Consider the following 21,859-nt stretch of genomic DNA (forward strand, 5'->3'; position numbering starts at 1 on the left):
CTTTCTCACTGAAAGCAAATTTATCACAGGCTCAGTTTTTAATTCATATCCTATCTTTGTCCTCTTCTGTTGTTCAAAAACTTTATATTGTTTTGGTTTCTGTTATATTTAGAAATGTGTTGACAAATGAAACATGATGACACATTGTCCAATAGAGGAACATGAAACTGTAACTAGCATAGTGGGCAGTATCCATTTTGAGGTCTGACATAATACCTTTTTCATTGGATTGCCATGAGAATCAAATGAGCTAAAAGCCTGTGAGAACTAAAACTGCAAAATGCTGTTATTAATGTTTTATTTAAAAGAGGTGCCCAAATAAACTTTTTAAAAATTGAGACATAATTGACATATAACATTGTATTAGTTTTGGGTGTACAACATGACGCGGATATGTACGTATTGTGAGATGATCACCACAAGATGTTTAGTTAACATCCACCATCACACATAGTTACAAAAAAATTTTTTCTTATGATGAGGACTTTTAAGATCTACTCTTCTAGCAACTTTTAAATATAGAATACAGTATTATTAACCATAGTCACCATGCTATACATTACATCCCCAGGACTTATTTATCATATAACTGGGAGTTTGTACCTTTTGACCACCTTCACCATTTCTCTCATATTAGTTTTAGTCATGCAGAACTTTTTATCTTCTTTCAAAGTCCAAACTATACTAATAAGGTCCACTGACAGAAGTCTCACTTTCATTTCTGTACTCCTCTGTTCCTTTCTTCTTCCTATATGTAACTACCACTTTATTAGCTTTTTCATTTCCACTGTTTCTTTTTGAAAATATAAGCAAGTGTATATATATTCCTGTTTCCTTTCAACATCAGCACAGAAGGCAGCATGGTATAAATACTTCCTGTACTTTGGCATTTTAATTTATTGATATGTTCTAGATAGTACTTATATCCTATATAGAAATCCTCCTCATTTCTTTTTACAGCTGCATGTTACTCTGTTTTGTGGAGTTACCATAGTTTATTTAACTGGGCGCCTATTGATGGACATCTGGTTTGTTTGCAGTCTTTTGCTTTTATAAAAATAATACTTCCATTAACCTTGTGCATATATTATTTTGTTTTTTTGCTAAGTGATCTTTGGGATATTTTTTCTAGAAGTGATGCCATTGAATCAAAGAGGAAATACATAGGAAATTTTGCTAACATTGTCCCAGTTTCCCCCCATAATGGTTCTGTCATTTTGTATTTCTAGCAGCAATATATGAGAGTGCCTATTTCCCCACAGCATCACAAAAAATTTCAAACTTTGAGATTTTTGCCAATCTGATGGCTCACTTTTCTTTAAATGTATACCAATTTCTTTGGTTATCTTTTTTTTTTTTTTTTTTTTTTGGTACCTCAGACTTCTCTTTTGGAATTGTTTTCTTCCTCCTTGAAACAAATCCTTAAGAAGCCCTTGCATGTACTTTGTTTGGCTTATTATTCTCTATGCTTCCTGAATCTGAAGTTTCATGTATTCTAATGCTAGAATATTGTCCACCAATATTTCTTTAAACAGTGCCTTTTCCACATTCTGTTGTCTTCTTCTGACACATGCTGTTGTCTTCTGTCTTCTTATTTTTTCTTCCTTGTCTTTTAACTAGAACTTCATATGTATTCCTCCTCTCTGCTGCATCCTGGGTAGTTTATCCCATGGTAATTTATTCAGTTCTCACTTCTTGGTTTATTATTCTCTTTTTTTTGTTGTGTCTAACTTGCTGTTTAACCTGACCAATATGTCTTTATTTCATTGATAATATTTTTAATTTCTGGAAGTTCTATTTCTTCCCCCCACTCAAATCTGCCTGGTCTTTTTTAGGGTATCTTACATGTTCATATTTTCTATTTTTTAAAAAATTCTTTAAACATTTTAATCATAGTTGTTTTGTATTCTTAATCTGATAACACCAACATCTGAAGACTGTCTAATACTGGTTTTTAATAGTTTTTGCTAATTTTGCTCATAGTGGCTTGTTTGATCATGTGCTTTGTGATTTTGGATTGTATGCATTTCTTCAGATTGTGTGTTGGAATATTGCAAAACCTGAGGTGAGGGTGCATTTTGCAGAGTATAAATGTTGCTTCTGCCAGTTGTCCTATTACATTACCAACCTACGACTACTTTAAGTTAAATTCTTGGCTTTAGTTTTCCAGACCATGGAGATAGCGTATGTTTGAAATGAAGACCTCCCTGAAAGCGTGCCTGTGGAGTTCTAAGGGATTGTTTTTCACCTACCTGCAGTGAAGACTGAGAAAAACAAGTTCTTTTGTTGTTTCTCTTTGCCAGCTGACAGAGGTTTTTTTCTAGTTCATTCTCCCATTCAAGATGTAGTTCTTCAAGGGTCTGCTTTGTCACTTTGCATGGGCCTGAGGCTTTATCTCCTGTCCCTTTCTTGGTGGTTAAAAATCAAGCTTCTAGTATTCTGATCTAGTGACTGCCTCCAGAGGAGATGCAGCTTCATCCTCTGCTTACCTCTCTAGGTTTCAAGTTCCTTTTTGGTTTTGGCCCTAAGAAATTTGCTTAATTCCTGTGAACTTGGCCATAGTACAAATGGATAATTGTTACATTTAATTCAGCATTTCTAGGTAGAGTCGACCCTTGAACAATGCTGGGGTTAGGGGTGCTGACCCCCCTGAGCAGTTGAAAATCTGCGTGTCTATTTTGACTCTCCCAAAACTTAACTACCAATAGACTACTGCTGACTGGAAGGCTTACTGATAATTTAAACAGCTGATTAACACATATTTTGTATGTTACATGTATTATATACTGTATTTTTACAATAAAGTAAGCTAGAGAAAAGAAAATGTTATTAATAAAATCATAAGGAAGAAAAAATACATTTACAGTACATACATGTATTTATTGAAAAAAATCCACGTATAAGTGGACTCATGCAGTTCAAACCCTTGTTGTTCAGGGGTCAACTGTGTTTTATATCAGAAGCAATTCCCTCCCCACCACCCCAGAATATGTGGTCCAGATGTAATTTTCTCTCTGTTGCTTACTTAACATGGTATACACAAAAAACATAAAATACTCAGGCTCTTAAAGTCTCCACTTAACTCACCTGATTTACTGTTTATAAAAATGCAGTGTTATATGGTTGCTATCATTCAGAGTATATTTTGTACATTTATTTCTTTCTATAGTTCTTTCTCTATTTTTCCTTATTCTGATGAAAGTAATGGTAATTGTACAATATTTGAAACAAATAGTCAATAATAAAAAGACAAGTAACCAAATTTTTAAATGGGCAAAAGGATTTGAATAGACATTTTTCCAAAGATGATATACAGATGGCCAATAAACATGTGAAAAGATGCTCAACATCATTTAGGGAAATAAATTTAAAAACCACGATGAAATACTACATCATACCCACAATGGCTATAATAAAGGTGGACAATAACAAGTACTGGTGAGGATGTAGAGAAATCAGAACCCTCATACATTGCTGGTAGGATTGTAAAAAGGTGCAGCCACTTTAGAAAACAGTTTGGCGGTTTCTGAAAATGTTAAGCATAGAGTTGACATAAGACCCAGCAATTCCACTGCTACATATACTCAAAGAGTAATGAAAAAATGTGTCCACAGAAAAACTTGTACATGAATGTTCACAGTAGCATTATTAATAAAAGCCAAAAAAGTGGAAACAACTCAAATGTCCATCAACTGATAAGCAAAATGTAGTCTATCCCAATGGACTAGTATTTGGCAATAAAAAGAACCTTGAAAACATTATGCTGAGTGAAGGCGTCCAGTCACAGAAGACCATATGTTGTGTGATTCCATTTATGTGAGATAGCCAGAATAGGCAAACCTACAGATACAGAAAGTAGATTAGTGTTGTGTAGGGATAGGGCAGGAAAGGGGAGATGATGGGTAGTGACTGCTTAAGGTTACAGAGTTTCTTTTTGGGGTGATGAAAATGATCTAAAATTAGATTATGGTGATGGTTGTACAACTCTGTGAATATACTAAAAACTATTGGATTCTTTAACTGGGTGAACTTTATGGTATGTAAATTACATACCATTAGTGCTTTTGAAAAGGGTTACTGTAGGGGAAGGGAAGAGGGGAAAGAATCAATTGACAGGTTTGTCTCTCTTCCTGTCCATTTATCCCTTGCCCAGATTGTTGGTTAAGAGTTAGATATATCTCATATGGTGATTCCCGCTGTGTTGGAAAATTGCATGCTTCAACTTAATTGATGCTTCATTTTGGTATGATGGCTGATAATTGAAGTCTCGGGTTCTATAGGTCCTACGTTACCTATTAGCTGTGTGATCCTTGCCATGTTTCACTACCTTGTAGATTGTTCCTTTGTTTATAAACTTAGGATAATTCCTGCTTTTCCTACCTCAGAAGGTTGTTGTGAGGTTCAAATGAGAGGGAGATAGTACTTTGAAAGCTGTGTAGTCCTAAATAAGTATATAATAGTATTAAGATTCCTAAAGTTCTCTGTATTTTGTTTCCATAGGAGTAAAACACAAATCATTTCTAACAGTTGAGGACTGTTTTGAGTTGGGCAAAGTGGCCTACACAGAAGCAGATTATTACCATACAGAACTGTGGATGGAACAAGCACTAAGGCAGCTGGATGAAGGCGAGGTTTCTACAATTGATAAAGTCTCTGTTCTAGATTATTTGAGCTATGCAGTGTACCAGCAGGGAGACCTGGATAAAGCACTTTTGCTCACAAAGAAGCTTCTTGAACTAGGTATGTTAATTTGGCCTAATTCAAGGTTAAAGATGTATTGGTGGATATATAGATATACTAATTATAATTATGTGTGAGTGTATATATTTGTCATATAGCTTTGGTACTTTTTATTTGTCGTAAGTCAGGAGCTCATCTGTCAGACATACTTTATCTTTCTGTTTATCCTCTAAATAAATGGCAACTGGTCTTTCTCACCTAATAGTACTACAACAGTAGCTGTGTTTCTCTGCTCTGTACTCTTCAGGAATTTCAAAATTGGACCTAACCTAGCTAACTCAGTCAAAAATATTTGTTTACCCTGTTGCCATATTAAATATTGACTGGTGTTCTTTGAAGGAAGTTTTTGGTTTATTGCATTTCATATTCAGAAATAGTGATTTGAAATGTCAACCTAAATAAAAAGGTAAAATGAGGCAAACTCAAAATTGTCAAAAACATGAGTTTAGTAATAGCAGAGGAATTGCATTCAGGACCTACAAAATGTAGGAAGCTACAGGTGAGTCCATTGAGGGATTGGGGTAGGCTGTGTTTATGGGCAGGGAATGTAAAGAGGGGAAAGTTCAGTTAGAGTCTGTTCAAATCAAAAACAAATGGGGACTAGCGTTGAACATTCCCTAAGCAGATAAAACCAGTGCAGTCATACAAACAAAGCTCAATTCAGCTTACTTTTTTTTTTTTTTTTTGATGGTACACGGGCCTCTCACCACTGTGGCCTCTCCCATCGCGAGCACAGGCTCCGGACGCGCAGGCTCAGCGGCCATGGCTCACGGGCCCAGCCGCTCCGCGGCATGTGGGATCTTCCCGGACCAGGGCACGAACCCGTGTGCCCTGCATTGGCAGGCGGACTCTCAACCACTGCGCCACCAGGGAAGCCCTCAGCTTACTTTTAACACCAGCTCAACTTGGGTGATTTCTTGTTCATGCCCCTGGAAACCATAAGCAACATTTCCTAAGATTGATATGAGGCAACCCTTGACCAATTCCCTGTAATTTAAGAAAATTCCAATATTATCAGTTTTCTGAAAATCAGGCATTTATGGGAAATCAGTCTCTCAGTCCTTAAGTTTTGTGGTCCTGAGGGCACATGCATGAGATTTTCCATTTTATATCCTCTGGTTGAAATTCTTTCATAGAAATAAATAGACTGGAAGTATATTTGATTGTCATATTCAAATGTTAGGAAAATATGATATCTTATGAAGATTTTACCACTAGTGTTTTGAACAGAGATATAGTATTTCTGTAAGTATGAGCCAGGGGCCACATGCATCAGAATTACTTGGATACTTGTTAGAAATGAAAATTCCTTGATCTCCATACCAGACCTACTCACTCAGAATCTGTGGTGGAGTTGTATGCTAAAAAAATTCATGTGGTCTTTGGTGTATAACGAAGCTTTAAAACTTAAAAAAAATTCTTTTTATGAATAGGTAAATATTTGTATATTAGGAGAGTTGAACAGTTCAAAAACATTGGTCATCTGAAAATAAGCTTTTTTTTTTTTTTTTTTTTTGCGGTACGCGGGCCTCTCACTACTGTGGCCTCTCCCGTTGCGGAGCACAGGCTCCGGACGCGCAGGCTCAGCGGCCACGGCTCACGGGCCTAGCCGCTCCGCGGCATGTGGGGTCTTCCCAGACCGAGGCACGAACCCGTGTCCCCTGCATCGGCAGGCGGACTCTCAACCACTGCGCCCAGGGAAGCCCTGAAAATAAGATTTTGATAATTAGCTTATTTCTTAGTTGAGTGAATTAATAAATTGAGATATTAATTCAATTACCCTTTTTTCCCCAGTATTTTTTAGTGATATTTTTCCTCCTGACTTAAAAAATACTTCATTCATTGTAGAAAAAAATACAGAATAGTCATCACTCAGAGCCAATCACTCAGAGATACCCACCAATTTTTTTTGTTTCCTCGTAGTATACCCCCTCCCCCCTTTTCCCTTTCTTTTACAAAAGTAGACTCATATTGTGTATATCACAACATACATTATGAGCAGTTTCTCAAAGACGAAGTATTTTACAAATCTAAGGCTAGATTTTTTAAACACTTCAATTAATGTCACAAGTGAAGTTTCTGTGTTCTGTTCTTTTTCATTTGTGTGTGTCTGGTGGTTTGGATTTTTTTTCTCCTGGATGGGTGGAGTAGTCCTCCTTTCCCCTACTAAAAGATAGCTAACAATTATGACTAGCAATTCCAAGGCAGTTAGTGGATTCTGGCTTATTTGAAAATTATATTTTTAGTTTCTCTTTTCCATCTCACTTAGAATTTTGGGACGGAAGTCCACTCAGCCCTCAGAAGTAGACTGTGTTCTGCGTTTATAATGTGTCTGCGGTAAAGGCTGCTTTTGAACTGTATACCTTGTCTTCCTCATGGTCATTACATTTCAGTCTCAGAAAAATCTTTTCCATTGCTTCAAATAAGTGTAATAAGTAATACTTTAAAATTCATTTGACATCAAAGCTGATTAGTAACTTCTCACATGGAACATTCTCAAAGTAGAAGCGGTAATTGCTACTTTGAAATAAATGGCTGATTCCATCTCCAGAACTCTTTTTATAGAGGGTGAATATATGTCTTGATGTGCTTTGGGCAGTACAGGTTTATACCTATTGTTTTGGTATAATAATTTTCATTAGTGCCTCCTTTCACTCTCAAAAGCATCCTGGTTTGGAAGGTAAATTTATATATTCCTCAATTTGTATATTGTTGTATTCTGATGCTTGAAAGCTTACTCATGGACATGCTTTCTTTCTTTTCTAATAGATCCTGAACATCAGAGAGCTAATGGTAACTTAAAATATTTTGAGTATATAATGGCTAAAGAAAAAGATGCCAATAAGTCTGCTTCAGATGACCAATCTGATCAGAAAACCACACCGAAGAAAAAAGGGGTTGCTGCGGATTACCTACCAGAGAGACAGAAGTACGAAATGCTGTGCCGTGGGGAGGGTATCAAAATGGTAAAGTGGAAAAGCCAATTGTGTGTGTGTGTGGAAGTGGATGTGTGTGCGTGTTTGTACATAGTTCTAGAGAGATTCAGAATTCTTTTATTTTTAAAATTTGTGATAAAAATCAGAATTATTGATAAAGTATTACAGTATGCCACATCACTTTATTATAGGTGTCACAATATGCTCCAACCCTTAGTAAAATAGCTTTAAAACAAAACTTGTGAATCATATACCATTACAGTGCGTTTTTGGTAATTATTACCCTTTTCATAGATTAAAACAGGCTTTTTAAGGTGAAGAATCAGATAATTTTTTTTTTTTTTTTTTTTTTTGCGGTACACTGGCCTCTCACCATTGTGGCCTCTCCCGTTGCGGAGCACAGGCTCCGGACACGCAGGGTCAGCGGCCATGGCTCACGGGCCCAGCCGCTCTGCGGGACGTGGGATCTTCCCGGACCGGGACACGAACCCGTGTCCCCTGCATCGGCAGGCGGACTCTCAACCACTACGCCACCAGGGAAGCCCTTTGTGCATTTTTAATATTTCTTAAATAGACAAAAACATTTCACTAGGCAATCCTGTCAAGGTTGACTAGGAGCAGAACCAAAAGAGATCACTGTATAGATAAATCCACTGTTTCATAGGGTGGTTTAGAATGGTATATTATTTATATTTAAGATTGCTGAAATCTCTTTTGCATTAAGATATAAGAAAAAACTTTATCACTTCCCTTAAATTATCTAATTCTTGGGCTTCCCTGGTGGCGCAGTGGTTGAGAGTCCGCCTGCCGAAGCAGGGGACACGGGTTCGTGCCTCGGTCCGGGAAGATCCCACATCCCGCGGCGCGGCTAGGCCTGTGAGCCACGGCCGCTGAGCCTGCGCGTCCGGAGCCTGTGCTCCGCGACGGGAGAGGCCACAATGGTGAGAGGCCCGCATACCACAAAAAAAAAAAAAAATGCACAAAGACTTTAAACAGATTTTGGCTTTAACAGTTATTCTTTAAAATACTAAAACATGTCTATAAATATCCCTTTGTTTAATGTATATCTATATTTATGTATTCGTACTCAGATTACCAGTGCTTCAGGATACTTAATAGGTAATAGGCCAAAAATAATAAAGTTCAAGCGTGGGGAACATAGTTTTTGTTCAGCTTTAGGACTTTTCAGATCCTTTTTATGATAATATGCATTATGGATAGGATATACTTTGTTTCTCAACATTAATTGATCATGGAATCCTTATTTAAGGAATATCATGTGGTACTAGTGTTCAGCTGAATGCGGGCATACGTAGAAGGAGTTAGTGAATTTTTGAAGTGAGTACTTTTAAGTGAAAACATTTGAATAGTGTTTAACTTTTTCTCTACTACTGATAAACTGAAGCTGGGTTTTACGTTTTTATGTTGATGACTTCCTGGTGTTTGATGACTCACTGTTGACAGCCTAACCTGTAACAGCAAATAAGTAGATCATATTTATGTTGACATTTTTGATAAGTTTGTGGATTCCCAGAAGAACATGTTTACTTTCGCTTTGGGAGCTAATAAGTAAATACAAATTAGACTCATGAAACATTTTTTTAAAATTTCACATCTAAATATTTTAGTGTGTCTTTTAAAGATAAGGACTCTTAAAAAATAACCACAATACCATTATCATGGTATTTCCAGTATCACAGTATTCATAGTAGTTCCATAATATCATCAAATATCTAGTCAGTGTTCAGATTTCCAATAGTAAGCAGATATTTTTTATTGCCCTTAGAATCTCTTAAAGAAGAGAGCAAAATAGAACTACAGATATAAAAACAGAAGTCTGTTAATTTGCCAGTTTGTTGATGTAACACACACACGTCAACTCTGCCCCAGGTCAAAGGAGCATCCTTTTTCTCAGAATAGTTTAATTCATCTCATCATCATATAAAAAGCTTATTTGATATAAAACCTTGGATTTGATTCTAGGTAAATAAAGTACAAGAATAAACATGAATCATTATTTGTTTTTGTGTAGTTAATAATTAAAACCAAAACTAATATTATTCCTACCTCATAATACGAAATACTTGTTTAATCAAGAGAAGAATCAGCAATGGAATAACTTATTTAGCTAATATAATACATAGATGATTGAAAGGAACCTTTATTTGTTTTGTTGACCACTCTGTCTTTAATACCTGCTAGTAAAAGCACCTGGCTTCTTTGTTTAATAACTTATTTTCTCTTTTTCAGAGCTACCCATTTTCTTCTTTACTTTAAAAAAAAAAATCCCTTAAATTTTTTTAAAATTGGGAGGTATTTGGGAAAACCTTGTTAGGTTTTGTTTTGTTTTTTTTTTTCTTTTAGACACTTTCTGAGTGCTTCCCGGTTACCTTGTGAAGTTTGGAGCAGTGCTGGCCATTCATTTCATATTTCTATAAATATTTTATTATTTCTTTCATATTTACAATGCCTGAACTTTATTTTGATGAGAGAAGGGGTTAAAGAGAAACCTCACCTTTTAAAAATTTAAGGCCTACCATCTCTTCCAGAAAATAATCATTAATAAAACTTTTAAATCCTGAAGGTCCCATTTGATGCAGAATATTTGCAGGGTACTGTTTCTTTTGTGTGTTCTTCCTCAGATACTCTGTGTATACACTAGCATGATTATTGTTTCTTATCTTCATAGGAACAAGCATTAAAAATATTATTACTCTAATATATTTATAATATTTTTAACTTTATGTTTAGACTCCTCGGAGACAGAAAAAACTCTTTTGCCGCTACCATGATGGAAACCGGAATCCTAAATTTATTCTGGCTCCAGCCAAACAGGAGGATGAGTGGGACAAGCCTCGTATTATTCGCTTCCATGATATTATTTCTGATGCAGAAATTGAAATTGTTAAAGATCTAGCAAAACCAAGGGTAAATAATTTTTTTCTTTTTTTCTCTCCTCAATTTACTCTACCGGCGTTTCAGTTTTTTCCTTTGCAAGATTATAAAAATGATAATTGACATGGCAATAAGCCCATAGATAGTTTTAGATATTGTTGTTGCAAACTAATGGCATTAACTAAGCTCTGTACCAGTTGTTCTCTGTTATCAACACAAATAACATACCTTGCAACTGGGTTTTAAGCACTTATTTATGAAAATCATAGATGAGATTTTTATTCACACTTGAAAAATTTGTGTTTCAGCACCTTCCTGAAAAAGTTTTCTATGTACTTTAGAGCCCTTTAATCTCAGAGACTAATCAAAGACCAACTTTTTATATCTTCTATAGTTTTATCTGAAATAATACTTGAAGTACTTTTATTCCTGTTTAGGTACATTATTACTAGAAGGATATAGCTGGGTACAAACATCTTGCTAATCTGAAATAAGGACATCATAGTTTTCTGACTTCAACCCATGTCATTTATCTTAATAAGAAAAACAATTTATTGTAAACACAATCCTATAAACTTAGTGTTCAGCATAGAAATTTTTCTTTTGTGGGGGTGTGAGAAAGACTGCCCTTTATGCTCTTGCCTTTTTTCCCATCAGCTTGTTCTTAAGATCTGTTTGGTCTTATTGATAGTAAAATACAAACCGCCATCATTTTCATAAAGAGATTGTTAAATAAACACTAGGAATATTTTTGCTCAATTATTACACAGGAGTTGGCAAATTTTTCTGTAAAGGTCCAGATAGTGAATATTTTTTATGTTTTGCAGGCTGTATAGCCTGTTATATAACTACTCACCCCTGCTGTTGCAGTGCAAAAGCAGCCATAGAAAATACATAAATGAACATGGCTATATTCCAATGAAAGTTTATTTCTAAAAGCAGGTGGCTGGATGAATTTGGCCCATGGACCACAGTTTGCTGTTCCATGTTATATCATAAAAGTTGAGTTGTCTGGATATCTGTACTGTAGAATAAACTTGAAGTCAGAATTGTTGTTGTTGTTGTTGTTAAGTTTTACTACTTTCCAAATGGGTACTTTTTGTTTTTTACTAAAGATTACATTTTAAATGGAAAAGACGAGTCTAATATGTATGGATGTTGTCCAAGGGAGTTCTTATAAATCTCTTAAGCAGAATGCCACTTATAATCACATCATATTCTGTCATTCTCTTTTGGATTTTAGTTCACTATTTGTGGTCAGTAAACCAAAATTACCTTGGTAGAATATTTATTAGGAGTTCATTTCAGCTTGGAGATCAAGTCTTATATTTCTGAGTTTGGAGGCCTCAATCTTCAAAGTGGATGCCTCAGTTGGATTATTTGATCAAGTAATTCAATGGCAATAAAAATTTTATACTCTTTTGTTAACATCTGAATCATCCTTCATTTTTAGAAAAAAGTTTAAAATCATTATCTTGGCTGTCATCTCCTTCTGTTTCTTAACATTTATGAGTTCTTTTCATCTGTCTTTGTGCTCATCCAAGATTATTTCACTGTTTATATGAAATATATGAGTAAATATCTTGAAGGAAGAAAAGATGACCTTGAAACAAATTTTGAACATTATCTTTGCAAACATTTCCATCACCGAAAAAATTAAAACAAAAAGTTTGGAATGGATTATTAACTGCAAATAGCCATTCTTATAACTATAAATTAGACTTCAAATTTTAGAAATTTCTTTTCCTCACTTCACGTCCTCTAACCGTTGAAAGAAATTTAATTTCCAGTCTCTTTTGTTTGTGTACCCTCCATTCACACAAAACAAAACCAAAAAATTTTAAAGAACTTTTAAAAATATAAAATATTTAAAAATCAACAGGCTTTCAAGGCTAAACACAGGTGACTGGAAGTCTATGGAATTATTTTCTCTTTTTAGCCTCCTTTGTAAAAAAAAAAATCCCAGAATTCTGACTGATTGGATAAATGTGATTCTTTTTTTTTTTTTTTTTTATAATGCAACTATTTTGATGGTTGGCTTCACAGCTGAGGCGAGCCACCATTTCAAACCCAATAACAGGAGACTTGGAGACGGTACATTACAGAATTAGCAAAAGGTAAGAGATGTGTATGCTGCATATTTTGCCCTCTAATGAGTGTTTTGTACATCCTACAGGAATTATTCATTTAAGGGAAGTAGGTCATTTTCAGTCTCCAGTCAAGTCACCACCTATTTTTACGCATGGATAAACTGCTTTGTGTTTCACAGGTCTTTCCCTTTAACTAGAAGTTCTGTTTTTAATATTTAATTGGTCTGTTATTTTTAGGGAGTTAATATGCTTTGCATCGCTCTTCAGGTTAGGAATCAGATATCCAGGAAATGGCTTTTATACTTGTTTTCTTTTTCCTTTTTCTTGCCAAAGAGGGGGGGAAAGAAAGCAGCAGCCTGGATTAATCTGGGAGTAGTCTTTGTTTATGTAGTTCTCTCATATTCATAAATGCTGTGGTGAATTCACATCATTCTTCATGATGATTGTATTGGCATTTGTTCATGCATCTTATAAAATAACATTGTCATTTTGGAGTAATCTATTTCTCCTGTTGGAGTTTTTATTTTAAAAAACTTGCTGACTTAAAAGCTGGCAATGGAAAGAACAGAGTTATGCTTCAGATCTCAGTCTTTCAAATGCTATTACTTCTGAGTTTAGTTGCCTTTTACTTCACCAGAGAGATTTAACAACAGTTATAGCTTGGTGAGAGTTTTAAAAAATGAATTTAAAGAGACTAAAGAGACCACTAATTATTCTTTTGTCAAATAATTTAAAGAACATTAAACTTCTAGATCTGAGAAAGCACCTGTGAAACCCAGTGCTATAAAAAATTTACATAGAGCTTCAAATGATTTTTTTAAAAAAAAGTGAAAGGACAATCTACAACAAAAATCTGTCAACCCATTTTCTCTTGATTTGCAAGTGGCTTTTCTTATTGCCACCTTTCTAAATGTTTTTGCTGATTCGAAACCATTACCTACCATCCAGACCAATCTGAACCCTTCCAATCACCTGTGGCTTGGCAAAACAAAACAAAACAAAAGCCCCAAATTGCCTGCTACGTGAGTAAGTCCTTGTCCTTTCTCTTTTTTTGTAGCTGAGCCGAGCTACAGTACATGACCCTGAGACTGGAAAATTGACCACAGCACAGTACAGAGTATCTAAGAGGTAAGGGAGTAATGGGAAGAATTTTAGTCATATTTGGACTATTTTCTTTCTTGAGAATCTAATTTTCATAAAACCCATCATATGATTTCTAAGAACTAGGGTATTAGGCACAGGTATTTGATGACACCCGTGCCTGACTTTTCATGATGGACGTGGTTATGGGGCAGTTAATAGAAATTACTAGATTTTAAAATGCCTGCTGAGATATCCCAAACCCTACCTGATAAGTGAAGCTGTGTTCTCATATTAAAGTAAGGGAAGTTCCCAAAGAGTCTTCATTGAACAAGGCCTAATTTGGTCTCTGTAGTAAAGCAGGGGTTGAAAAATCTCTGGGTTACTCAGTAGGTAGTGAGAAAATGAATGCCTTGAAGGATTACCTAACAAATCCTCTGCAAGTCAGTTGGTTTCAAATTCTTTGCTTTTAACAATATTTAAGAGAATCTCCTTAAGTTATTGGCTGATAGATCACTGAAATAATTTTTAATAAAAGGTCACTATGTAACTTATTCGTGTATATAACATATAGGAGCTTACAAAATAAGTGACATTATTTCAGCAGAACTCCTTTTCCATCTACTTATTTACATAAAGTTTTCTCAGCTCTCATAAAAATGAAAATAGAAGTATCATTGAGCTGAATTCCGTCTCATTGTAGCAATATTTATTCACAGATACAATACCTAATTGAAAATAACAGAATAAGCTTTTATCCATTAATTAGGAATCTTTTAATATATTTTCACTTTTTATATTTGATGATGATTGTTTAATCATGTTCTTTAATGTATACTAATTATAATTGTAATAACCCATTCTAGGAGACCTTTTTTTTTAACACTTAGGGCTTTATGTTATAGGAAATTTATATTTTTATCAGTTTACATAAATATTTTTCTTGTAGAGAAGTATAATGTGATGAATAAAAGACTTTTGGTCATAGAAATATATCACTCTAGGGCAGGGCTTCTCAACCTCAACACTATTGACATTTTGTATCAGATGATTGTTGTTTGTTGACTGACCTGAGCCTCATAGGATGTTTAGCAGCATCTCTAGTGCCCACTGGATGCCAGAAGCACCCATCATCCCAGTTGTGACAATCAAAAATGTCTTCAGACATTGCCAAATGTACCCTGGCAGGCAAAATTCCCACCACCATGCCTGGGAACTCCACCTCTCTACCCCTGTTGAGAATCACTGTTTTAATATAAAAATGGAATGAAAATGCAAGTTCAAGGAAAAAAAGAAAAGAATAATGTAAAATTTCCAAGTTTTTAAAAAATGCTTCATTAATATATATTTTTTAAAGTGGATGATGGTGGGCATAAGATCATTATGGTATTTAGAGTCCACTGGATACATAAAACAAGTAATCATTTTTCAGAAATTACCACTGTTTTCAGTATGACAGAATTAAATCCTTTGAAACTCTTACGATGAAAAATTTCATTTGTCAACTAAAAATTGTGCAAAGGAGTACATAGATTTTAACAACTATCTTAGGCACTCAAACAAAAAAAGTTAATATTGTTGCTATGAGTCATAGCAAAAGTACTATAAAGGCTAGACAGAATGCATTGATTTCATTTTCTTAATTACTGTTTTTAGGCAAAGCTTTATGTCCTTCACATATTAACCTCCAGCATCCCCACACACATATTCTGGTCTCCTAACTGTTTGCCCTATACCACTACCTGTCCCCTTGCCCCTAATCACATTCCTATAATGTGATTTTGATTTTAGTAACACTAATACAAGGTAAGGATTTGCAGTAACTAATTTGGATAGACATGTTGAGCCATGGTTTATAATGCTTCTGTGCATAGTAATTAACCCTCGTTTTGAATAAGCTAATTTTCCATTTTACAGAACCTTATTCATGTCTAAAAAAATGAAGCCGTTATCTATTTTTAATAAAATAACTAAATCCATTGTATATTTTATCAGAGATTACATGATGCTAGGCATTTTTACTGTCATAAACCTAGTAAGTATCTAAATTTTCCAGATTTTGCTGTTTTTAGGAATCATTGAAAACAAAATTTTATGAACTTAATGTTCTAGAAGTCATTTTTGGAAATTTTCTATATAAACAATAGACCTTTTGACAAAATATTCAGCCCACAGAGTCATTGGGCTTTTACCAACAAGTCAAAATAAATTACTCTCAGAAAGGTGGTCTACAAACATTTTTTCTCTCTTAGGAACTAAATACATCTAAATATTTTGAACTTATTTTTTAAATATTATAATTTTATAGCTCTGAGAAGCAATTTTATTGGATTTTTGAGAAAGGCCCAACCATGCTTCATATTATTTATAATAGCAGAAGATATTTAGCCAGTAGCATTAGAAGCATTAGAAGACTGAGTAACACTACAGTAAATTCACCCAGGCTTGGCAAAGTATGCAGTGTGGGTGTGTGTTTGTGTTCAAAACAACATAGTAAAAAGAAGAGTTCCACAGCACAGTGATTTTCATCTTTACTCTTAAGGAAAATTGTTCATCAGCCCTTTTAAAAATAAAATATATATTTTGAGAGAGAACTCTTAACTGTTAAGGAAGGAATTTGCTCCATAAAATATCTAATACATTTCATATTTTAACAAATTAAAAGTTTCTACTGTTTTGGAAATTTAATAGCTATGTCAAGACATTTTCTACCCATCACTGTAAATCTGAATTTTGAAGATTTTACAAGTGTAATAAATGAGTGTTTTCTGTTTCCTTCATATTTTATGCCTCTGAAGAAGGCATCTCAAACGCAAAATAGCAGAAAGAGTTTTATGTGTACTGATGTCAGTTAATGTGATCCCTTTTACTCTGGGAACATCTGTATTTTGAAAGGGTCAGAAGGGAATTTCAAATATCTGTATTTTGAGAAATTTCTTAAGTGATTGCATCATCATCTGTGGAAGTAAAAATATGTTCCAGTGTTCTAGCAAATAGAATTTTCCTTGGGCAAAGTATGTGTGGAAATTCATTACTGTTTAAAAACATAAAGTTTTTGTTTACTTTATTGACTGCGAACTTCTGGCAAATCATTTTTTGTCTTTTCCAATATTTAAAAAAAACATTTACTATGACTTGTTAATGGCGAAGCTAATAATTTTGACTAAAAGAAATGGAATTTTAGTTTTTGAGAGGTAAACATTCAGTTATATGCTCTGAGAAGACAGTTTAGTTATTTGAGCTTATAAGTCCAGTTAAAGCAACATAAATAATGAGATATGCAAATAAACAGTCTACTTAGTGTGATAGAAAAAGCTTCTTTGATTCTGGTGGAATCAGAATCACTTCTTGGAAGTGATTTCATTTTTTTTACTTTCAAGTACATATTTCCTACAGTATGATATTTTATTATGCTTAAGATTTAATTTACCCCATGTTAAGGAGCAAATACAGTGTAAAAATATATTAATATTTTTACAATATAGAGATCAATGCAAATAGCTTTGTTTTTTTTAATTTAATTTTACTTTTTATACAGCAGGTTCTTATTAGTGATCTATTTTATACATATTAGTGTATAGATGTCAATCCCAATCTCCCAATTCATCCCACTGCCATCCCACCCCCCCGCAAATAGCTTTGAATGATAATCAGATTTTTTTTTAAGTGTCATAATTTTTTTTAATGAATAATTTTTAAAATAAATTTATTTTTGGCTGTGTAGGGTCTTTGTTGCTGCACACAGGCTTTTCTCTAGTTGTGGTGAACAGGGTCTACTTTTTGTTGCGGTGTGCGGGCTTCTCATTGCGGTGGCTTCTCTTGTTGTGGAGCATGGGCTCTAGGCGCGCGGGCTTCAGTAATTGTGACACGCGGGCTCAGTAGTTGTGGCTTGTGGGCTCTGGAGCACAGGCTCACTAGTTGTGGTGCACAGGCTTAGTTGCTCAGTGGCATGTGGGATCTTCCCAGACCAGGGCTGGAACCCGCGTCCCCTGCATTGGCAGGTGGATTCTTTTTTTTTTGTGGTACGCGGGCCTCTCACTGTTGTGGCCTCTCCTGTTGCAGAGCACAGGCTCTGGACACGCAGGCCAGGTGGCCATGGCTCACGGGCCCAGCCGCTCTGCGGCATGTGGGATCTTCCCGGACCGGGGCACGAACCCGTGTCCCCTGCATCGGCAGGCGGACACTCAACCACTGCGCCACCAGGGAAGCCTGGCAGGTGGATTCTTAACCACTGTGCCACCAGGGAAGTCCAAATTGGCATAACTTTTAACAACAGCATTGCCTTCTATTGGGTAGAACAGTGGTTCTCAGATTGAGATAACTGAAATGGATAGATCTATAGTGTTGTATAATTGTCCCACTAAGAACCAAAGGGACTGGATAAATTCCCAGTGTGGATGATTAGCCTTTCTTTGTTAACTATTAAGCACTTAGAGAAGAATTACTGAAAGTTTTGCCCTCTGTAATTGGCACTTTGGGCCCTGAATTATCTTTTGCCTTTGCAAAAAATCACATAGTGGCATTCAAATTATATTAATCATATTTCCTTTGGAGGTTTTATAACAAGCTTCAAAACCTCCAAAATGGTGTTGTCTGTTTGCTTGAGCATGCCTTCCTTAGTATTAGAAATATAGTCATGCAGTGTGAGAATGTTTCTCCTTATTTAAATAAAGCATTCCAGTGATATTTTTAAAAGCATATATTAAAAGAATAATAAAGATTTTTTAACAGTAGAAATTCATTAGAAATGAAAAAAACATATTGCAGTGTTACTCTGCATGTACAACATAGCTCTCAGGTTCCTGTCATTAAGAACAAAAGAAATATATTTTGGGTTATCTAGTTATTAATGGAAAAAAAGGACACATATATAAAATTATCTGGAGAAAGAATTCTGTTTTTTTTCTGGCACTAAATTATGTTTTGTGGAAAAAACACTGTAAAACTTAGTTGACATTTTCAATTATAATTTTACAAAAGATAAAGAATGTTGTTCAAATGATTTTTTTTCCTGTTATAGTAAATATTATAACTTTACATCCTAACTCAGTTAAAGCACTGACTACTAGAAGAAAGAATGTTGATTTCCGATTACTTAATTTAATGTAGGAGTAAGACTTCCAGATCCTAAAGAATAGACAGTTAACATATTACAGTATCATTGTCTCCACTGAATTTTTAGCAGTGTTAAAACAACTCAGAGCTAATTTCTTCAACTACCCGGTAGGTCTACAATAATGTTGTTGAAGACAGATTAGCGGTAATGCTTTAAGGGTGGGATCTAGATGAATAAAATGTTTTAAACGTATGGAGTTCCCCAGCTTAGGAAAATCTTAGTATATTTTGGAGAGGTTTTCATTTAAAAGTCAAATTAAGTGAAATAACTTCCTATGTAGAACTCATTTTCCTCTCTAATGACTATGGCAGAACCACAGTTAAGATAAGTTTATATTTAAGCTGCAGTTATCAATGACTTTCTCTCATCTGAGGCTTAACTGCTAAGCCTCAAACCTTCTATTGAGATCATTTGTGATATAACAAGAAGTGCAGATCAAAACTTTTTTTAAAAAGTTAAAAAATTAAAATATTTTTGCCTCTAAGATTGGCAAAGATTGAAAAGATTGATACTGGCAAGGATTTTATGAAATGGGCACTCTCATAAACAGTTGATAGACGCATAAATCACTGAAACTTTTTTGGAGGGCAATTTGACATTTATCAAAATGTAAAAGTCGGGGCTTCCCTGGTGGCGCAGTGGTTGAGAGTCCGCCTGCCGATGCGGGCAACGCGGGTTCGTGCTCCGGTCCGGGAGGATCCCACATGCCGCGGAGCGGCTGGGGGCCTGTGAGCCGTGGCCGCTGGGCCTGCGCATCCGGAGCCTGTGCTCCGCAGCGGGAGAGGCCACAGCAGTGAGAGGCCCGCATACCGGAAAAAAGAAAAAAAAATGTAAAAGTCAAATAGCAGTTCCACATCTAGGAATTTGTCCTACAGAGATATTCCCATAAGTATGCAAAGATATACAGAAATTTCTGTTACAATATTGTTTGTACTAGAGAAAAATTAGAAACAACGTTATTTAACCAGTGCTTTATTGACTGACCTTCGTGGTCATTTTGAAATTAAAGGTATTTTATTTTAAAAAGAAAAGCAGTAGTTTAAAAAACAATGAGGAATGGAAATGTAAAGTGTTACAGTTGCTGTGGAAAACAGGCTGGCAGTTCCTCACAAAGTCAAACATAGTATTATGATATGATGCAGAAATTCCACTTCTAGGTATATACCCCCAAAAATTGAAAGAAAGGACTCAAACAGATTACTTGTACACCCATGTTCATAACAGCATTATTCACAGTAGTCAACAGGTGGAGGCAACCCACGTATCCATTAATAGATGAATGGTTAAACAAAATGTGGTATAAACAAATTATGGACTATATTCAGCCTTAAAAAGGAATGAAATTCTGATACATGCTATATGACATGGATGAACTTTGAGGACATTATACTAAGTGAAATAAGCCAGGTACAAAAGGACAAATATGGTATGATTCTACTTACAGGGGGTACCTAGAATAGGCAAATTCATACAGACAAAAAGTGTATTAGAGGTTACCAGGGGCTGGAAGGAGAGGGAAATGGCACATTATTGTTTAATGGGTACAGAGTTTCAGTTTGGGATGAAGAAAAAGTTTTGGAAATAGATAGTGGTGATGGTTGTGTGACCTTGTGAGTGTACTTAACACCACTGAATTGTACACTTAAAAATGGTTAAAGTGGTTAATTTTATGTGTATTTTACCATATTTTTAAAAATGGTTAAAGTGGTTAATTTTATGTTGTGTATTGTTTAACCACAGTAATTTTTAAAAATGAGGCAGTGCTATGTGTATTGACTAGGAAAGATGTCAGAAGTATTTTCAGGGGGAGAAAGTGTATGTGTATATTATGGTGAAAGATTGAAGGGTGGATTCTTTTTTTTTTTAATTCTCTCTGTATGTTTGTTTATACACGGGGGAAACTGTTGAGAGGATACATATCTATTTGTTAATACTGTTTACCTGTGAGGAGTGGGACTAGGAAAGGAACTTCATACACTTTTATACTGTTCGAAAATTTTAAAATTTTGTTTAATTTTATTTTTGGCTGCGTTGGGTCTTAGTTGCGGCACATGGAGTCTCTCGTTGCAGCGCGGGGCCTCTTTGTTGTGGCGTGTGGGTTTCTCTCTAGTTGTGGTGCATGGGCACCAGAGCATGCAGGCTCAATAGTTGTTGCGCACGGGCTTTCTAGTTGTGGTGTGTGGGCTCCAGAGAGCGTGGGTTCTGTATTTGAGGCACGCGGGCTTCTCTGTAGTTGTGGTGCGCAGGCTCAGTAGTTGGAGTGTGCTGGCTTAGTTGCCCCACGGCATGTGGGATCTTAGTTTTCCGACCAGGGGTTGAACCCGTGTCCCCAGCATTGGAAGGTGGATTCTTAACCACTGTGGCACCCTGTTTGAAATTTTTATAATAAGTATTTCTTTAAAAAATAGCTTTATTGATTCACCCATTTGAAGTGTACAAGTCAGTGGTTTTTAGTATATTCAGAGACTTGTGCATCCATCACCACAATTAATTTTAGAACATTTTCATTATACTCCTTAGCCATAACCACTCAATCCATAATCCTCTCCCTGCCCCAGCCCTGGGCAACCACTAAGCTGCTTTCTGTCTTTATGGATTTGCCTCTTCTGGATATTTTTTATATACTACACGGACTTTTAGTGTCTGGCTTCTCACTTGGCATGTTTTCAAGGTATGGCTGAACAACATTCTTTTGTATGGATATGCCACCTTGTATCTGTCTTATCTGTTGATAGATATTTGGGTTATTTCTACTTTTTTGGCTATTATGAATAATGCTGTTCTGAAATTCATGTCTTTTGAGGCACAAACATTTTATTTTGATGATGTCCTGTTTATTGTTGTTGCTGCTTGTACTTTTGAGGTCATAGCTAAACCGTATGCCAATTTTTTTTCTAAAAGTTTTGTAATGTTAGCTTATATATTTAGGTCTTTAATCCCTTCTGAGTTAATTTTTTTATTATGGTGTGAGGTAGGGGTCCATCTTCTTTGTTTTGCATATG

The 21,859-nt window shown here is 35.3% G+C and overlaps 1 protein-coding gene across 3 annotated transcripts in view; it reads left to right on the plus strand.

Moving 5' to 3' along the window:
• Positions 1 to 21,859, plus strand: part of P4HA1 (prolyl 4-hydroxylase subunit alpha 1) — a 92,132-nt gene that overhangs the window by 45,782 nt on the left and 24,491 nt on the right. For 2 of the 3 annotated variants that reach the window (XM_082855089.1, XM_082855091.1), the window contains 4 exons: positions 4,501 to 4,740; positions 7,510 to 7,706; positions 10,428 to 10,604; positions 13,719 to 13,789. In XM_082855089.1, the coding sequence (XP_082711215.1) occupies positions 4,501 to 4,740; positions 7,510 to 7,706; positions 10,428 to 10,604; positions 13,719 to 13,789 (685 nt within the window). Of the gene's footprint in view, positions 1 to 4,500; positions 4,741 to 7,509; positions 7,707 to 10,427; positions 10,605 to 12,617; positions 12,689 to 13,718; positions 13,790 to 21,859 lie in introns of all 3 variants that reach the window. The other variant, XM_082855090.1, reaches the window with a different exon arrangement.

Source organism: Leucopleurus acutus (assembly GCF_964270905.1).
Source record: "Leucopleurus acutus genome assembly, chromosome: 14".
In the NCBI taxonomy this organism is placed as follows: Eukaryota; Metazoa; Chordata; class Mammalia; order Artiodactyla; family Delphinidae; genus Leucopleurus; species Leucopleurus acutus.